Source organism: Phyllobates terribilis, unplaced genomic scaffold, assembly GCF_046119375.1.
Source record: "Phyllobates terribilis strain yellow unplaced genomic scaffold, ASM4611937v1 Scaffold_12__6_contigs__length_324123572, whole genome shotgun sequence".
In the NCBI taxonomy this organism is placed as follows: Eukaryota; Metazoa; Chordata; class Amphibia; order Anura; family Dendrobatidae; genus Phyllobates; species Phyllobates terribilis.
In genome coordinates, this window is record NW_027362772.1 from 196,545,271 (window position 1) to 196,562,745 (window position 17,475).

Genomic DNA, 17,475 nt, shown 5'->3' on the forward strand with positions numbered 1-17,475 from the left:
AAGTTGGAATACCCGCATACACTGAGTTGTGGTGGTTGTCCAGTCCCTATAAAAATCTCCAGTCAAGCCTAAAATTCAACTAAAGTGCACAGCTGCTTCTGGTTCTGAAGTGGGGACGCCCAACAAAGACTTTGTTAATTCAGTATTAAAATGACAACTTAAAGCAAATAGCCATAATCTGCTCCACAAAGTCACACATCGTCTTCAGTGTTATCATTTGACCCATGTGACAAAGTCACTGGTAAAGTGTTGGACGGGAGATATGTTTCACTGAGGCTATCAGCTTCAGTGAATTAAAACAGTTAAGTTTCCTCCAGCATGTTATGTGCTGGGGGTTAAACCAGGGCTGTGGAGTCGGTAAGCCAAACCTCCAACTCAATTATCTATTACACCGACTCCAACTCCGACTCCGACTCCACCTCCCGCATACATGGCTCATATTTAAGTGATAAATTTATTGTTGCACAGATTCATCTCAGCTAAAAGTCTAGACCCTTAGATCAGGAATTGGACAGATATTTATAGGACACTATGACGAGTAAGGAAATTTTACTATAATGTGACCAACCCCTTTAATAGATAGACCTTAGGCTCACGTGATTGGTTGCAAACTTCAGCAGGACCTTTGAATCCCATTATTGCATCAAATTTTGGGCTTCTGGTCCACTGGTGGGCTGGTTTGTTCCTGTATGCTTTTTTTTGTAAGTGGGCCTTTAATTGTTATAGTTTTTTTGGGATGGCTTTGATCACATCTGAGCACACAGTTAGAACATGAAGAACAAGACTCTTCACATCTCTGCACATCTGCATCAAGGTTTCTGAAGGATTTGTGAGATGAATAGTTTTTGGTTGATTAATGGATCCTATTGACTAACAGAAACTAAAACAAGTTTCTGAGTTTTTGTTACAGATTTAAACAGACAGTTTTAATTACTAGCAAGGTTTCATTCATGTGGCACAGTCGTGTGCACACAGTTAGTAGCCAAAAGACTGCCTGCAGCTCAGCCTGTGTACCACACATACTTATGGAACTACTGCCCCTAGTGGTACCTGCATAATAATACATGCAAGATGGCAGGCCGCCTCAGCATGCTTTCATGTGAAATTAAATGAACCGAGGTAAACTCTGTGGCCTATACAGCTCTATAGTTGCACAGAGCCATCATATGGTCCTGTGGATGTGGCTTTATATATTTATGACCGAATGCTAAAATCACTAATCTTTAGTGGTATATACGTTATATTAAGAGTAAATTCATTTATTGCTGGGAAAAAAGACAAATTATTGAATACAACTTTGTTACCCGTGAAGGCTGGTAAAACTTTGAAATGTAGTTGCCTATTGATTTAGGCAGCTGTGCCGGTAGACTTTCCCCAAACTGCATGAAAAAATGCACCAAAACTGCATTGCATGTCCTGAGTCAGACGGTCAGAGGGGTTGTCCAGTACCGCGCTGATGACGATGCATCTGCATATACCTGTTTAGACGCCTGTATGATCAGCCAGTATCATGCATGCAACCTATTATACTGAACACGATAGTTGACCAAAACTTCATCAGATAGCTTCAACTCGACTGCAGAGGCAAGTATGAAGATTCCAGAAGAAGTTTATTCTCAGGATGAATTCTTATTATGCAAAATAGGCACAACCGTAGTTGCAACAACTGTAGTAGTTGCAGTAGGTAAAAACAATTCTGAACCAGAGATATACCAAGGTGAACCTAGCAAGATGGCTGGCAGACACTAACTTGGGAAGAATGGAGGGGTTCCTTAGCTGGGCTACAGGGAGAGAGACAGGACAAACCTCTAAATGGGGCAAACTCATTCATAGCAGTGTAACAACCACAATACAATATGATTCCCAGTTGTGGAACCTGACACCATTGATCATACACATGTCCTGATAGGTATGTGGGGATGGATGAGGATTAGCGCCACTCACCTGTAGATGCAGAAGTGTGCAGTGTCAGATAGCCCCTTTAACATGTATGTTGTTTTTTATTTTGTCGAGCAAATACACATGGAATAGATTCCAGACTAACCTGTCATGTGATATACAGAGTTGAAGCCCAGTCCAAATCTCCCCACAGTGTCCGGGTCTTTGCGTTTAATGCTATTTCCTGGTCTCTGGATTCCTTCCCAATCCCGGTCACTAAACATCTCATTATTGTAAACCAGAAGAGAAGGACCTGCAACAAAAATAAATCTCATAATTCAATTCTTTCACAGGTGATAGTTAATAATAATAATATTATTAATAATATCTTGATTTAAAGAATCAAACCTTTAAAAGGGGATGTGTTGCCAGGATGGTCAACATTAACTGAGGACCTCCAAGGTGAGCTTTACTTAAAAAGTGATTGCATCATCCAAAAACTGATACTTCTTAGCATGTAAACTCTGCTCATTAGAGGGAACAGGCACTAAACATTAAAGCACCACTGGAGTGGCGCTTTAAATGGAAGTCCCCTGAACCCTGTCTCATACTCACCTTCCGGCATTGTCATCAGTTATTGCTGCTGCTCTCGTCGGTCACTGGTAAAAAGTGACCTGCCCACAGCTCCAGTGTTTCATGGAGTGGTGCGGAGGTCACTTTTCAATACAAGTATATGGGAGCCTTGTTCTGGCTGTAATAGACTTGTATTGAGAGCTTGTGATGTAACTTCTGACTTCCGTCCAGTCAGAAGCTACGGTAACAAGATGGCGCCACGGAACCGGAACGCTGCCGAAAAAAGGGGAGGACTCCGGAGGGCAAGTATATGACCGGGCGCAGGGGGCTTACCTTTAAAGCACCACTTCAGCGGTGAAAAAAAAAAATGCTGGAGTGGTGCTTTAAGCATGACTGTACGTTTGATTGGCATGAGTTACAATCATTGCCGTTTAACCATTTATAGTACACAGTCTCCAACTAGATCACAAGAGCTAATGGGCTTCTCTGAAGGTGATCTCCTCTTCATAGCAGATCAGTAATATTCCTATAACATTCCTATATACTGCAATATTATGGGTTTGCAGTATATAAAACAAATGATCAAACAATCATAAATTAAAAAGAAAGTTTTTAAAAATATATAAAGAAAACAAATACATGTATTTTTCTAGTTCAAAAATCTAGAAATAAAATTAAAAAAGAACAGTGTTCATAAAAGTTCGGTCTATCAAAATATAAAACTTACTCAAACTGTACATTAGATGTTTAAAAAAAATTAAAACTGCCAATTTTAGTTGCTTTATTTCTCAAAAAAATATTCAATAAGAATAAATCAAAATGTTGTATGCAGCCCAAATGGTTTCATCAGGTCCACTGATGAAAAAAAAAATAGTAAAGTTACTAGCCTCAAGAATGGTGCCACAAACCCAATTTTTAATTTTATTTTTTTCTTTATAAAGTTCACAATTATTATTGATACAATAATATGGACTTGAAGAATTGTACTGCCAGGTCAATTTACTGCATACTGTAAAAATAATCCCTCCCCCCCAAAAAAAACAAAAAACAGTATGTTTTTCACTATTCCATTGCACGTGGATTTTTTTCCTGTATTTCAGTACATTATATGGTAAAATGAATGATGGCGTCATTCAAAACTACAACTCATCTGGCAAAAAGTAAGCCCTGAATGTTAATGGAAAACCAATCATCATAGACATCATAAGCCCCAAACTCAATGAGTGACTACAGTGGTGATGTGCTCTGTTGGTGTGATATTACCATTGCAGTCAAAACACTGACATCAGATCAATGGGGGATAGACAGCGCTAGACTCCAGAGGTTAACTACCTGCTTTTTTTGAAACATGAAAAATTTTATTTTTTAATTTTTTTTGCATTTACAAATAAAAATGAACAAAAGCTACTAATGGGGTTTAATTCTGAGAACTTCACTGTTGTCCAGATCTCAGTGCTTTTCTCCTCCCCCTTCAATAATTTTCAGCCTCTACCAGCCTATCACACTTCAGACATCTACTTTCTATCACCACTCAGTAACTTATTGAAACCCTACAGACTAGATCATATACAAACTTTTTGCTCTCCTAATCTAGAAGCCGAACATTACAATACAATTCTGGAGAGAGCCCAGGATAAACCTCCATACACAGACGGTGGCAAACTTTGCACACAGCTCAATCTTGTTTTCCCCACTGATGTTCTCAAGGGCTATGGTAAAAAAAATTCCTCCAATATAGGTTTACGCTCGATGATTACAACTATACCCCCTTCACCATAGCAAACTAGCTCATCAATCTCTCTTATCTACACTATATCAGTCTAAATAGTCTCTGAGACTTTGCACTTACTCCTTAGGGTAGGGGCACACGTTAAGCATTTTTTGCAGACATTTCTGCACCAAAACGGCAAATTTTTCCCCATTTTTGATGTGTTTCTTCCAGTTATTTAATGGGTGAAAAACGCTGCAAAAACGTGAAAGACTTAACATACCGCAAATATGAAACCGCTTCAAATCTGAGGGGAAAAAAAATTAAGCAACATGTGCATGAGATTTCAGAAGTCTCATTCACCTTGCTGGGACAGTAAAATGCTGCATTCTTTGAGGCAAAATTGCGCAAAAAAAAATAAAAAATCATCAACGTGTGAACATATACTTAGGCTGGCCATGCCGTTTAGAAAGCTATAAATGTTCATGTGTTCTGAATGTGGAGAGGGGAGTAAGCTAATACCAGTCACCTCTGGCAATGGCTTATCTTCACCAAGAATAAAAAGGATTGGACATATTGAATACCACCAGCGTGATCCTTCTTTTCTCCCAACATCTGTAGGAAAAATGTTGGAATACCACCATACACTGAGTTGTGGTGGTCGTCCAGTCCCTATAAAAATCTCCAGTCAAGCCTAAAATTCAACTAAAGTGCACAGCTGCTTCTGAAGTGGGGACGCCGAACAAGACTTTCTTAATTCAGTATTAAAATGACAACTTAAAGCAAATAGCCATAATCTGCTCCGCAAAGTCACACATCATCTTCAGTGTTATCATTTGACCCATGTGACAAAGTCACTGGTAAAGTGTTGGAGGGGAGATATGTTTCACTGAGGCCATCAGCTTCAGTGAATTAAAACAGTTAAGTTTCCTCCAGCATGTTATGTGCTGGGGGTTAAACCAGGGCTGTGGAGTCGGTAAGCCAAACCTCCAACTCCGACTCCTCAATTATCTATTACACCGACTCCACGACTCCGACTCCCGCATACATGGCTCATATTTAAGTGATAAATTTATTGTTGCACAGATTCATCTCAGCTAAAAGTCTAGACCCTTAGATCAGGAATTGGATAGACATTTATAGGACATTTCATAACTTTCTCAAATTCTTATGAAAAAATATTACCCACAAACTGCATCGACCTACTGTACTCAATTTATTATATATTTTAGGAGTCGGAGTTGGTCCATTTTATATCGACTCCATCAAAATGAGCTCCGACTCATCCACAGTCCTGGGTTAAACCACCATTTGTAAAAGGGAGTGTTTTTCTGACAACAACCATAGTGCAGGCGGGAGGTTGTTCTCCATATCTCCACCCCAAGGTGTGGTCTGGGGTTTAAATACTCAACCTGCTGAGGCATTGAGTGTTCAGTGTGTGAGAGGTGTGGGGAGATTGTCTACTCCACTCCCCTATAGAACGGTACTGTTTTAATAACTGTGTGTTTTAGTCATCTGAAAAAAAAACTGTTGCTTTCCAGTACAGCCATTAGATGGCAGCAGAGGTTTATTCTTGTATTATCTTACCCTCATGGTAGTTGGGGCACATAGAGGGTTAACCTAGGATGGGCCGCCCTCCGTAACAAGGGGGAACTGAGGGATCTCTGGGAGGTTAGTTTCGACCATCTTAGTTAGTTGTTCAGTGACCGTGAAGAGTGGAGACATGTCAGAAGGACACAGGAACAAGAACAGAAGCGTGTGTGTGGGAGTCAGTGTAAAAGGAAGCAAGTGTTCTCAGCAAAACTACAGTGCGACAGTGTTTTCCGGACACAAATGTGGCACCCCAGGGGTCTGGTTTTCCACAGTAATGTAATGTTATGTCTGAGAGCAGGTGGGAGGTCCTTTGGTCAGGGATCCTGTGCATGCCACACCTCCTGCCCAGTCTTGGGAGGGGAAGAACTTCCCCTGTATAAACCCGGGGCTGAGGCAGGGTGAGTCAGACAAGGAGAGTGGAGACAAGAAGCAGCATAGGAAACAGGAGAGTTCCAAGGAGTCAGGGGCTGGCAGCTGCAGCGCTCGCCCTGACTAAGAAGATTCTTTACCGCACCCGGAGTCCGAGGCTGTGGGGACTAACTTCTACCCAGCAGCAGAATCCATCAGGCAGGGGATTTCAGGTCCTCTGGCCCAGAAGCCCGAAGGCACGGTCACACGCGTGGGACCAGCACCGCCATCGTGGAGCGGAAGCCATTAGAAGGCCCCGAGTCACCGGCCATACGGGTGAGCACCACACGGTACACTCAGGGACGTGGGCTACTTACATCAGCTTCTAGCAAGGTAGCCAGAAGAGTACAGTCAGTTTGTGAGGCCTACAACTACGCCTGGCCAGGGGAGATCCCATCTGCTCAAAGACTGACCAGGCCCCGTTTGCTAGCAAGTACTCCGGGAGGGTCTATCGTTGTTACCAGTAAAGACCCTGAACTACACCGTACCGTCTCTGAGTGGTTCCTGCTACCCCCATCATCCACGTCGGCTGCCCTGAGGCCATACCCCTCCCGTTGGGGGTTATACTATCACGCTGCACAATCCTACCACCGGCCTCAGCGGTCTGCCCTGCAGCAGCAGCTCCCTGGCTGCACTCAACGGGTGGCGTAGTCATCAACTATTTACTACTAATAGACTGCCGTCTAGTTTGACTCCCTGGGCACGGACCGGGTCACCGCCACGAGACTACAACCCTCCACTGATCCGGCTCCGGGTAGGCTCCCGCATGCGCAACGCAGCGCGAGACAGGCCCAGGGGCGCGTCAACTTTGGCGTAGTCGGCAGGATTTCATGCCCGCAACCACCGGGTACTGCGTGCCTGAAAAGCAAAGACTGTTCAAACTTACCAGTGGTGAAGATTCCCGCTATCCGTGGAGGTTTCCCGCCATCCGGCGCCATCTTCTACCTTCTTCCCGCCATCGGTGAAGTTTCCCGCCATCCGGCGCCATCTTCGGCCTTCTTCCCGCCATCCGTGGAGTTTTCCCGCCGTTGGACGCCATCTTGGGGACGCCGCGCGGGAAGAAGAGGGGCGTGGACTCCGAAAGCGCGCGAGAACTGAAGCCCCGCCTCACGTCCAGACGTTGCGTAAGGTCCTGGAAGGAGCCCAGCAGACGCCGACGTCACAGGAGCGCGACGGAAGGTCCTCAACCCTGACGATCCACTGCGGAGCCGCGGCCTACGGAAGAGGATCATCGCAAGGTAGGCCACGGTCCACTAGGGGGGAGGAAGATGTCGGATACGGAGGAGAGCTTCACTGCCCCAACCCCCGCCAGCGCTACCGCTGCTGCAGTTATGCCCTTCACCATGCCCTATATCCCGGGAGCAGCTTGGCTACCCCAGTACTCAGGGGAGTCACATACCCTGCATGACTTTAGAGAAAAGCTGGATAGCCTCTTCCAGGTGTACCCCCTCACAGAAGAGCAAAAAGTGAGCATCCTGGTGGCCCAACTAACCGGGGCAGCCAAAAGGGAAGTAAAATCCTGGCCACCTGGGAGGAAGACTGTCGCAGGGATACTAACCCGGCTGAAGGACACCTTTGATACCCGCACCTCAGCCGAGATTAAGCTTAGATTCTACGGGTGCAAGCAGCGAGCGCATGAGAGTATAAGGGACTATGCACTAAACCTACAAGAGGCCCTGAGGGCCATAAAGCAGACCGACCCTGATGGGGTGGGAAACGAGGACAGGCTGTTGACTGAACAATTTATAGAGGGTTTATATTGCAATGCCCACCGAACCCAGTTGCGGGCAATGGCCTTACAGGATCCCCATCTGGACTTTGCACAGTTCAAGGACAGAGCCATCCGGGTGCTCCGAGAACCGGCACCAGGTGGCGTTGTGACCCACAGACGCCCCACTACCACTTACTACCAGGAGGCGGCGCCCTTGTCAGCAGGGCCTGTGGGAGCTGATGCGCAGGCTTTGGACAATGACCCGGCTCCAGACCTACACCATCAGGTCCAAGAGCTAGCTAAGAGCGTTGCTGCGCTAACCCGAACTGTGCAGTCTTTACAGGTTTCCACCCCAGGGAAGATCCAGCTGGCATCCGGACCGGAGGACATCCCGTGGCGTCGACCAAGGAGGACCCCACCGGCCAGAGGAAGACCCAGTGACCGATACAGCGAGGACGGACGACCCATCTGCCGCCGCTGCAATCAACCCGGACATATGGAAAGGTACTGTTCTTTAAACGGGCACAACCTGGGGTAGAGGGCCAACCCCCAGGAAAAAGATCACCAGGCCCATCGAACTGGCGCGACAGATATGTGGGAGGACGTCCAGTCTTGCCTGTGGTACTGGATGGCATTCCCATGAGTGCCCTACTGGATACCGGGTCACAGGTCACCACCATCCCGTACGTGCTCTTCAAGCAGTACTGGAATGACTCGGATATTACCCACTACCCTGACGACGACTTGAGTATCATCGCCAGCAATGGCCAGCCCGTGCCACAGATCGGATTTAAGGAGGTGGCCCTCAAAATCGGTAGAGTCGAACTGGCCGCACAGGGACTGATCATTGTAGATATTGATAAACATGAGAGTCACCCAAAAATAACTCTAGGAACTAACGTAATTGAAAATTGTCTTGCAGAGGTGATTTTCCTTTTACAGCAGGTTGCCAAGAACGCCAGCTCCGGCGAGCAGCGGGTGCTCCAGAAAGAGATCCGGGCACTGATGCAACGGCAACAAGTGGAACTCTCCGGCGGTGAGATTGGTAGCGTAAGAATGTGTGACCCTTTTCCTATTGCCATGCCCCCAAAAAGTGAAATGATGATTTGGTGCCGGGCAGCTATTGGTCTGAGAGGAAGAGATTACCAGGCAATGGTAGAACCAGTTTACTCAGACAGTAGGCCCACCATTTTGACAGCACGGGGGGTGGTCAATGTACGCCATGGGAGGGTGCCCATTCGCATAATAAATATCGGGGAGAGGGAAGTGTACCTGCCCCGGTATGCCACGCTAGCCAAATTATATACCACTAATCAAAATTCTATACAATCTGTGGAACCCTTGCCTCCATCTCACCCGGAGGAAGGTAACGGCTCTAAGAAAGACATGGAGGACTGGTGTCAGCAACTACATTTGGGTACTGATTCCACTCCCTCACATCAGAAACAAGGAGTCTATCGGGTGGTTCAAGAGTATGAGAGAGTGTTTAGTAAACACCCGTTAGACTTCGGGCGAGTCAAGGGGGTAGAACATCGCATCCCCACGGGAGATCATCCTCCCATAAAAGAGAGGTATCGACCCGTACCCCCTGCACATTACCAACACGCCAAGGGGATGCTTAGAGACATGAAGGAGGCTGGGGTAATCCGGGATAGTTGTAGCCCCTGGGCAGCCCCATTAGTTTTAGTCAAAAAGAAAGACAACACCATGAGGATGTGTGTAGATTACCGGAAAATCAACCGTATCACACACAAGGATGCGTACCCCTTACCAAGGATAGAGGAGTCATTGGCTGCTTTAAGATCTGCTAACTTCTTCTCTACCTTGGATCTCACTAGCGGGTACTGGCAGGTTCCTGTAGCAGAGGCAGACCGGGAGAAGACCGCATTCACCACCCCGATGGGACTTAGCGAGTTCACCTGCATGCCGTTCGGACTCTGCAACGCACCAGGAACCTTCCAACGCCTAATGGAGTGTTGTCTGGGCCACAGAAACTTCGAGACGGTCCTGTTGTACCTGGACGATGTCATCGTATATTCCAAGACGTATGAGGACCACCTGAAACACCTGGCGGAAGTGTTCGAGGCTCTGGCGAGTTACGGCCTAAAGGTGAAACCCTCCAAGTGTCACCTCCTGAAACCAAAGGTGCAGTACCTGGGACACGTAGTGAGCGCTGACGGAGTGGCTCCCGACCCTGATAAAATCACCGCAATTAAGGAATGGCCAAGCCCCTCCAGCGTAAAAGAAGTGCGGCAGTTCCTCGGGTTGGTAGGCTACTACCGAAGGTTTATTCCCGGTTTCACCAAAAAGGCAGCACCTATGCAGGACCTCCTGATAGGCCAGTCCCGGAAGGCCAAGAACCAGAAGCCGTCCTTCAAATGGGAAGAGCTGGAAGAAGAGTCCTTCCGCCAGCTGAAGATGGCCCTCACGGGGGACGAAATCCTGGCGTACCCGGATTATAGCCAGCCCTTTATCCTCTACACCGACGCCAGTAACATCGGGCTAGGAGCCGTACTGTCCCAGATCCAGCAGGGGAAGGAACGAGTAATCGCCTACGCCAGCCGAAAACTGCGACCCACCGAAAGGAACCCCGAGAATTACAGCTCATTTAAGTTAGAGTTCCTGGCCGTAGTATGGGCAATCACTGAGCGCTTTAAGCATTACCTCGCTTCTTCCCGGTTCACCGTGTACACGGATAACAACCCGCTGACACACCTGGACACGGCAAGACTCGGTGCCCTGGAGCAGAGGTGGATGGCCCGTCTGTCCAACTACGAGTTCACAATCAAATACCGGGCAGGACGCTCCAATACTAACGCGGATGCCCTGTCCAGGATGCCCAACCTGCCGGACGAAGGAGAAGATCCGGAGGGACTGGAAGAAGTTGAACTCCCTGCGTTCCACCGTCATGGGACTATCCAGTATTCCCACCGGGTAAGGGGTAAGCAGGCTGCTACGTTGAACCCCTTACCCCACTACAACTGGGCGGAAACGCAAGACAGCGACCCTGCCGTCCGACTGGTGAAGGAGATGCTGACTCGGCCGGAGGCTCGCCTTGAACCAGACGCTCCGGAGGAAGCCAAACAACTATGGGCGGAGAAGAGTCGACTATTCCTTTACAAGGGGAAGTTGTGCCGCAGAATGGTCAACTCCCGGACGCATGAACTACTCTGGCAAGTAGTGGTGCCACGAAGAGACGCAGCCATGGTGATGGAGGCATACCACGACGGAGCTGGACACTTCGGGTGGAAAAAGCTGGAGTTCCTGCTGCGCGAGCGGTTCCACTGGGTAGGCATGAGGGGAACCATCGAGAAGTGGTGCAGAGACTGTGGCCCGTGCAATCTGAGAAGGAAGGACCGGGCCAGCCAGAAGACTCCCCTGCAGTCCATCGTCACCCGGCAACCGTTGGAACTGGTAGCCTTGGATCATGTAAAACTGACCCCAAGCAGAAGTGGCTACGTCTACGCGTTAACCATCGTGGATCATTACTCCCGGTTCTTGGTTGTCGTCCCCGTCAAGGACTTAACGGCTCAAACAGCAGCTAGAGCCTTCCAGCAGCACTTCTGCCGTCCACACGGGTACCCGGACCAAGTGCTGACGGACCAGGGACCTGCCTTTGAAGCGGAGGTCTTTCAGGAATTCTGCAATCTGTATGGCTGCCGGAAGATAAGGACGACACCCTACCATCCGCAGACTAATGGACTTTGTGAAAAAATGAACCAGGTGGTAATGGATCTTCTAAAAACGTTGCCCCTGGAAGAACGCAGTCTGTGGCCTGAAAAGTTGCCCGATCTGGTGGACCTATACAACCACATCCCGGTAGGTTCCACCAACTGTACCCCGGCTTACCTAATGAGGGCAAGACCTGGTAAGTTACCTGTTGACCTGGAAATGGGAGTCCTGACCCCCGAGGACACTTCACCAGAAACAGACTGGGACACAGAGAGGCAGCAGCAGTACCGGAGAGTACAAGAGAGCGTGGAGCGAAGTCTCTGTCAGGCTAGGGAAAGACAAGAGAAGACTTACAACCAGTATGCTCCCGCTGTTCCCCTGGTACCCGGAGAGCAGGTCTTGAAGAGGAAAAGACGGCTCCACAAGTTGGATGACCAGTGGGAGGAGGACCCGTACACCGTACTGCCCTCAAGCCACGAGAACCCAAAGGTCTGTACCATCAGTAAAGACGGAGGGGAAACCACAGCCATTGTATCCCGGGACCACCTGAAGAAGTGTCCCGAACAACTGAGGAACCCTGAAGAGGAACAAGAAGACCATCGACCCGTGGGAGAAAGGGAAGATATGGTTAGTACCGTGCTCGGGGACTTCCCTCGGTCTTGGACTCAAGTCAATGGTGCAGTTGTGGTACCCGTACTCACCTTCCTCCAACCATCATTCCAAGAACCTACGGAGCAACGGGTAGAGCTGGAAGAACAGCCGGTCCAGGAGGCAGAAGACTCCACACGAGTAGAACAGGAGAATCAACCCTCTGCTTATAGTGAGCCTGCCGTACCCCTAGTGAGACAAAGAGCCGGTAGACAGCTGCCCAGTTTACCCTTGACAGCTCCTACACCCTGTAGTTCAGGGCCAGACAGTCAGCTTCGTAGGTCCACTAGGGCCACTAGAGGCCAGTTACCCGCACGCTGGAGAATTTGAAGTGTAAAAATAGTTTTATTTATGTTTATCTGTGTATTGTTGCTTGTGTATAATTTTGTGTTTCCAGTTGTTTTTAGGAAACCTTGGTGGATTTACCGGGAATCCTTGTATATAGTTGGAGCGTAACCCAGGATGGACTAGAGACTGTTAAGGACTCGGGGTAGGACAGACCCCTACCTGGTTACGTCTCCCTGTGTTGGTGAAATGGACACCTTGCTCTCTTCAGAGACTGCACCCGGTTGCGGACACGCCGTAACCATCTTTATATGTTTTCTTATTGTATTATTAATGTTTTTGCCTTGTTATGTTTTTCTAAATGTGTTTAGTCCCGGAGTACTAAATTTCACTAGGGGGGAATGTGGCACCCCAGGGGTCTGGTTTTCCACAGTAATGTAATGTTATGTCTGAGAGCAGGTGGGAGGTCCTTTGGTCAGGGATCCTGTGCATGCCACACCTCCTGCCCAGTCTTGGGAGGGGAAGAACTTCCCCTGTATAAACCCGGGGCTGAGGCAGGGTGAGTCAGACAAGGAGAGTGGAGACAAGAAGCAGCATAGGAAACAGGAGAGTTCCAAGGAGTCAGGGGCTGGCAGCTGCAGCGCTCGCCCTGACTAAGAAGATTCTTTACCGCACCCGGAGTCCGAGGCTGTGGGGACTAACTTCTACCCAGCAGCAGAATCCATCAGGCAGGGGATTTCAGGTCCTCTGGCCCAGAAGCCCGAAGGCACGGTCACACGCGTGGGACCAGCACCGCCATCGTGGAGCGGAAGCCATTAGAAGGCCCCGAGTCACCGGCCATACGGGTGAGCACCACACGGTACACTCAGGGACGTGGGCTACTTACATCAGCTTCTAGCAAGGTAGCCAGAAGAGTACAGTCAGTTTGTGAGGCCTACAACTACGCCTGGCCAGGGGAGATCCCATCTGCTCAAAGACTGACCAGGCCCCGTTTGCTAGCAAGTACTCCGGGAGGGTCTATCGTTGTTACCAGTAAAGACCCTGAACTACACCGTACCGTCTCTGAGTGGTTCCTGCTACCCCCATCATCCACGTCGGCTGCCCTGAGGCCATACCCCTCCCGTTGGGGGTTATACTATCACGCTGCACAATCCTACCACCGGCCTCAGCGGTCTGCCCTGCAGCAGCAGCTCCCTGGCTGCACTCAACGGGTGGCGTAGTCATCAACTATTTACTACTAATAGACTGCCGTCTAGTTTGACTCCCTGGGCACGGACCGGGTCACCGCCACGAGACTACAACCCTCCACTGATCCGGCTCCGGGTAGGCTCCCGCATGCGCAACGCAGCGCGAGACAGGCCCAGGGGCGCGTCACAAGCAAGTTGGGGGACCTACAGTGAGGAAGAGACGTTTGAGGAACCTTTCTAAGAGAGGTGATGGGAATAGCCCTAGTGCTGGTTAGGCCCGAGAGCTGCAGTCAGATAGACGGAGACAGCGGGGTCTGGGCACGAATTGGAAGAAGATAGTGGGAGAAGCTCCCTTACTTCTGTTCCCGAGGAAAGATTGATCTGAGTGCAGTTCCACAGTGAAACACATCGACCTGGATGGCGCTGCATTAGTAATATGGAGGTCTTCTGCCTAAACTCTGAATTGCCAGTGACGTTTGCCACAAGTTTTGTGCCGTCGCCAGTATCCGCCAAGAACATGCCTCTGTTTGGTGCAGAAGTGAATAAGTGTAATTCCTGCTACCCTTTGTATGCTGATTGTTTGACAAGTAAAATGGACTTGGTTTTTATCAAACTGTCACGTCTCCTCCTTCTGAAGGCTAAAAGAGTTGACACCCGGTACGGCGGGTCAGAAGTGAGTATGGAGGCTCCCTCCACAGAACCACCACAGCACACACACACCCAGGGATTCTCAGAGTCCCCATTGTCTGTAGCGGGCCAGGGTGAAGATCCAAACACTGAAACTGACATGCCACTCGCCACCGACTACCACCCTGCCCCCCCGTTACAAGTGTATCTGGCGAGGCTAATTCCAGACAGGAGATGTGTGTTCTGTGCTAATCTGAACCCTGTGTTTGCTGGACTCTGAGCAGGTGGATCCCCGCTACCACAAGGACTGAGTTTGGTATCACAACTTTGTTTTGTTTTCCTGTTTTTGCCATGTTTGTTTTACTTCCCATGATATATGCTGCCTAATAAATCTGGGAAGAATTTAAAGAGACTGTGTTCCTGTATACCCCTATGTGCAACCAAGTGAGCTGATCTACCACACCCAATACCAGAAGAGGACTCTGGACTCCTCTCCCCTATTCGCACACTACTACCTTTAACTAGGATCTCATTCCCTTTCCTTACCCAGCCTCCCAATTGTCGCTACTCACCTACCTACCTAAAGTATTTGATGTTGCTTTTCTGCCATATTTCCCCCTTTTGAACAAGAGGTTATAACCCCCAACTACCAACTTGTATCTAACCTGTTCATCTTCTAACTTCTAAAACATTTAAGCTGCACTTACACAGATTTCTGACCAATATGACGACTCACAAAGATTATAAAGTTAGTCTTCATTAACCTTTTACACCAACAGACATTCTCATCTTCCCTATCTGTTGTCGTCATCCTAAATTAAGACGTTTCAGTTTCCTTATAATGCAGTTGTCTTTCAGATATTTATTCCCATGCTCCAATCATTGTTTTTGGCAGACAGATGTCTATAAGACATTTTCAGATTTCCTACTGCTTATAATAAAATACCTTATAATAAATAATAATAATTTTATTTATATAGTGCCAACATATTTCACAGCACTTTACAATTAAGCGGAGACATGTACAGACAATAAATTCAGTTTAAACAGTTACATCAGGAGTGAGGTCCCTGCTTGCAAGCCTATAGTCTACAAGGAAATGGGTGGACACAATAGGTGAAAAGTGCTTGGTATTTCAAGTCAGGCAATTATAATAAGTAGGGATTTTCATATAAGACTGCATGATCCGGTCATCAGCGAGTATGCTTAAGTGCAATAATCAAGTATTGAGTGCAGTTATCGTGTGCATGGAGGGTGTGGAGACAGATGAATAGTAGGGTGCAGATTCAGAATAATATTTAGAAGGAGGAAACAGGGGAAAGTTAGTTTACTGAGTAGTTGAGGTAGTAGGCTTGATTAAAGAGATGGGTTTTAAAAGAAGACGTGGGGGCTAAGCATCAGTCGGATCGTCTGGGGTAGAGCATTCCAGAGAACTGGCGCAGCACGACAGAAGTATTGGAGACGGAGGTCTTAGGTCATTTGTAGAACGTAGGGCACGTGTAGGGCGATAGAGATGAGAGAGGAGATATAAGGCAGTGCAGAACTGTGGAGAGCTTTGTGGGTGAGAGCGATGAGTTTATATTGGACCCTTTAGCGAATGGGCAATGTACCTTGGATGATATGCGGGTCCATTGTATACAGATTATCGGTCCCATATTCCCTTTCATCATAAACAAAGATGACTTCACTGGCTTTAGCATCATCAGCGTTCTGTATTAGCTCCTGGAAAAAAATTACAAATATTTCCGAATCCTTTCTGCACACATTTCTAGGTCAGCAAAGTATAAGAAAAAATAATTCAGGGAGATCTAAATGGCTTACGACCCCACAAATACTGAAGAGATGGGTGAACAATAGGCCGGTATCGTTCACATGCCTTAATCTAGTAGGCAGGACATGTGCTTGAGACTTGTTCATGTGCCTCAGCCATGCTTGTGGTGTTGTAACCTCATGATGCGGAAGTGAGCAGCTCTGGATGGGGCAGGACAACCAAATTATCTTTCATGACCCTCCCTCCCATATCTAGGAGATATAATGCACAGGTGGGTCCCCGGTAGCTTCGCACTGTCCGCCGCCAGTGACTGACAGGTTTCTCCCTTTGTGCATGTATAGAGCCCATCACTCTAGGGGAGAAGCCACCAGAGACCCACATGTCCGACTAGTCTCCCTTGCGGCTTGGTCTAGTCCCCAGTGGCTTTTAAAGTATAAGTATTTTTTCTCTGAAAGGAAGCAGCGTTTCAGAGTCAAACACACATCTATACACATCACAAAAGATATCCTGAGACTGCAGTATACATCACATGATGCACAGACTGCTGTATATAACACATAAGATATACAGAGACTGCTGTATATACATCACATAGGATACACAGATTCTGATGTGTACCAGCTCTGTCACTAATGTATCACTAGCTATTGAGCTCTATTCCTAATGGATAGGAACAAGAGTAATGTCATGAAACTTTGTCATTTTGGGGACTATAGGCTGCATTAGGTGAACAATATCAGAGGGGTAGAAGGAATCAAGATAGAAGATAACCCAAACATAGCAAATCAACTAAAATGGTTATACACATGCCAAACACAAAAACCTCTTTAATAATTATTTATGCTGCACCATATAAGCAAAAATAAATTGTTGCAGTGCATCTTTAAGTGTTATTTTGCTGAGATGTATTTGAAATATAAAACCAAGGAATAATAAACATCTTTCAATCAAATACTGTCATTTTTTGTTATTGACATACAGTACAGGCAGAAAGTTTAGACACACCTTCTCATTTAAAGATTTTTCTGTAGTTTCATGACTTTTAAAATTGCACATTCACACTGAAGGCATCAAAACTATGAACTAACACATGTGGAATTATATACTTAACAAAAAAAGTGTGAAATAACTGAAAATATGTCTTATATTCTAGGTTCTTCAAAGTAGCCACCTTTTGCTTTGATGACTGCTTTGCACACTCTTGGCATTCTCTTGATAAGCTTCAAGAGGTAGTCACTGGAAATGGTTTTTGTTATGATCTGCTACAGAAACTAAGGAAAGGCAGGAGATCTGTCCCTACAATAGCACTAAACTAGATCCCTACGATGTAACGGGGAACCTGATCCTGCGATCAGACCCGCTAAAGTCTTCGGCTAGTCTGAACGCAGACCTATAGATGTGGGGGAGGAATCCC

At 47.3% G+C, this 17,475-nt stretch overlaps 1 protein-coding gene across 1 annotated transcript in view; it reads right to left on the reverse strand.

Annotated features, from left to right (window-relative positions):
* The window catches only part of LOC141172400 (sacsin-like), a 140,387-nt gene that overhangs the window by 42,040 nt on the left and 80,872 nt on the right, over window positions 1–17,475 (reverse strand). Inside the window, exons 5-6 of the mRNA XM_073656557.1 lie at window positions 15,901–16,012; window positions 2,045–2,191 (exon numbers count right to left, since the gene is read on the reverse strand). Coding sequence (XP_073512658.1) covers window positions 2,045–2,191; window positions 15,901–16,012 — 259 coding nt within the window. The remainder of the gene's footprint in view (window positions 1–2,044; window positions 2,192–15,900; window positions 16,013–17,475) is intronic.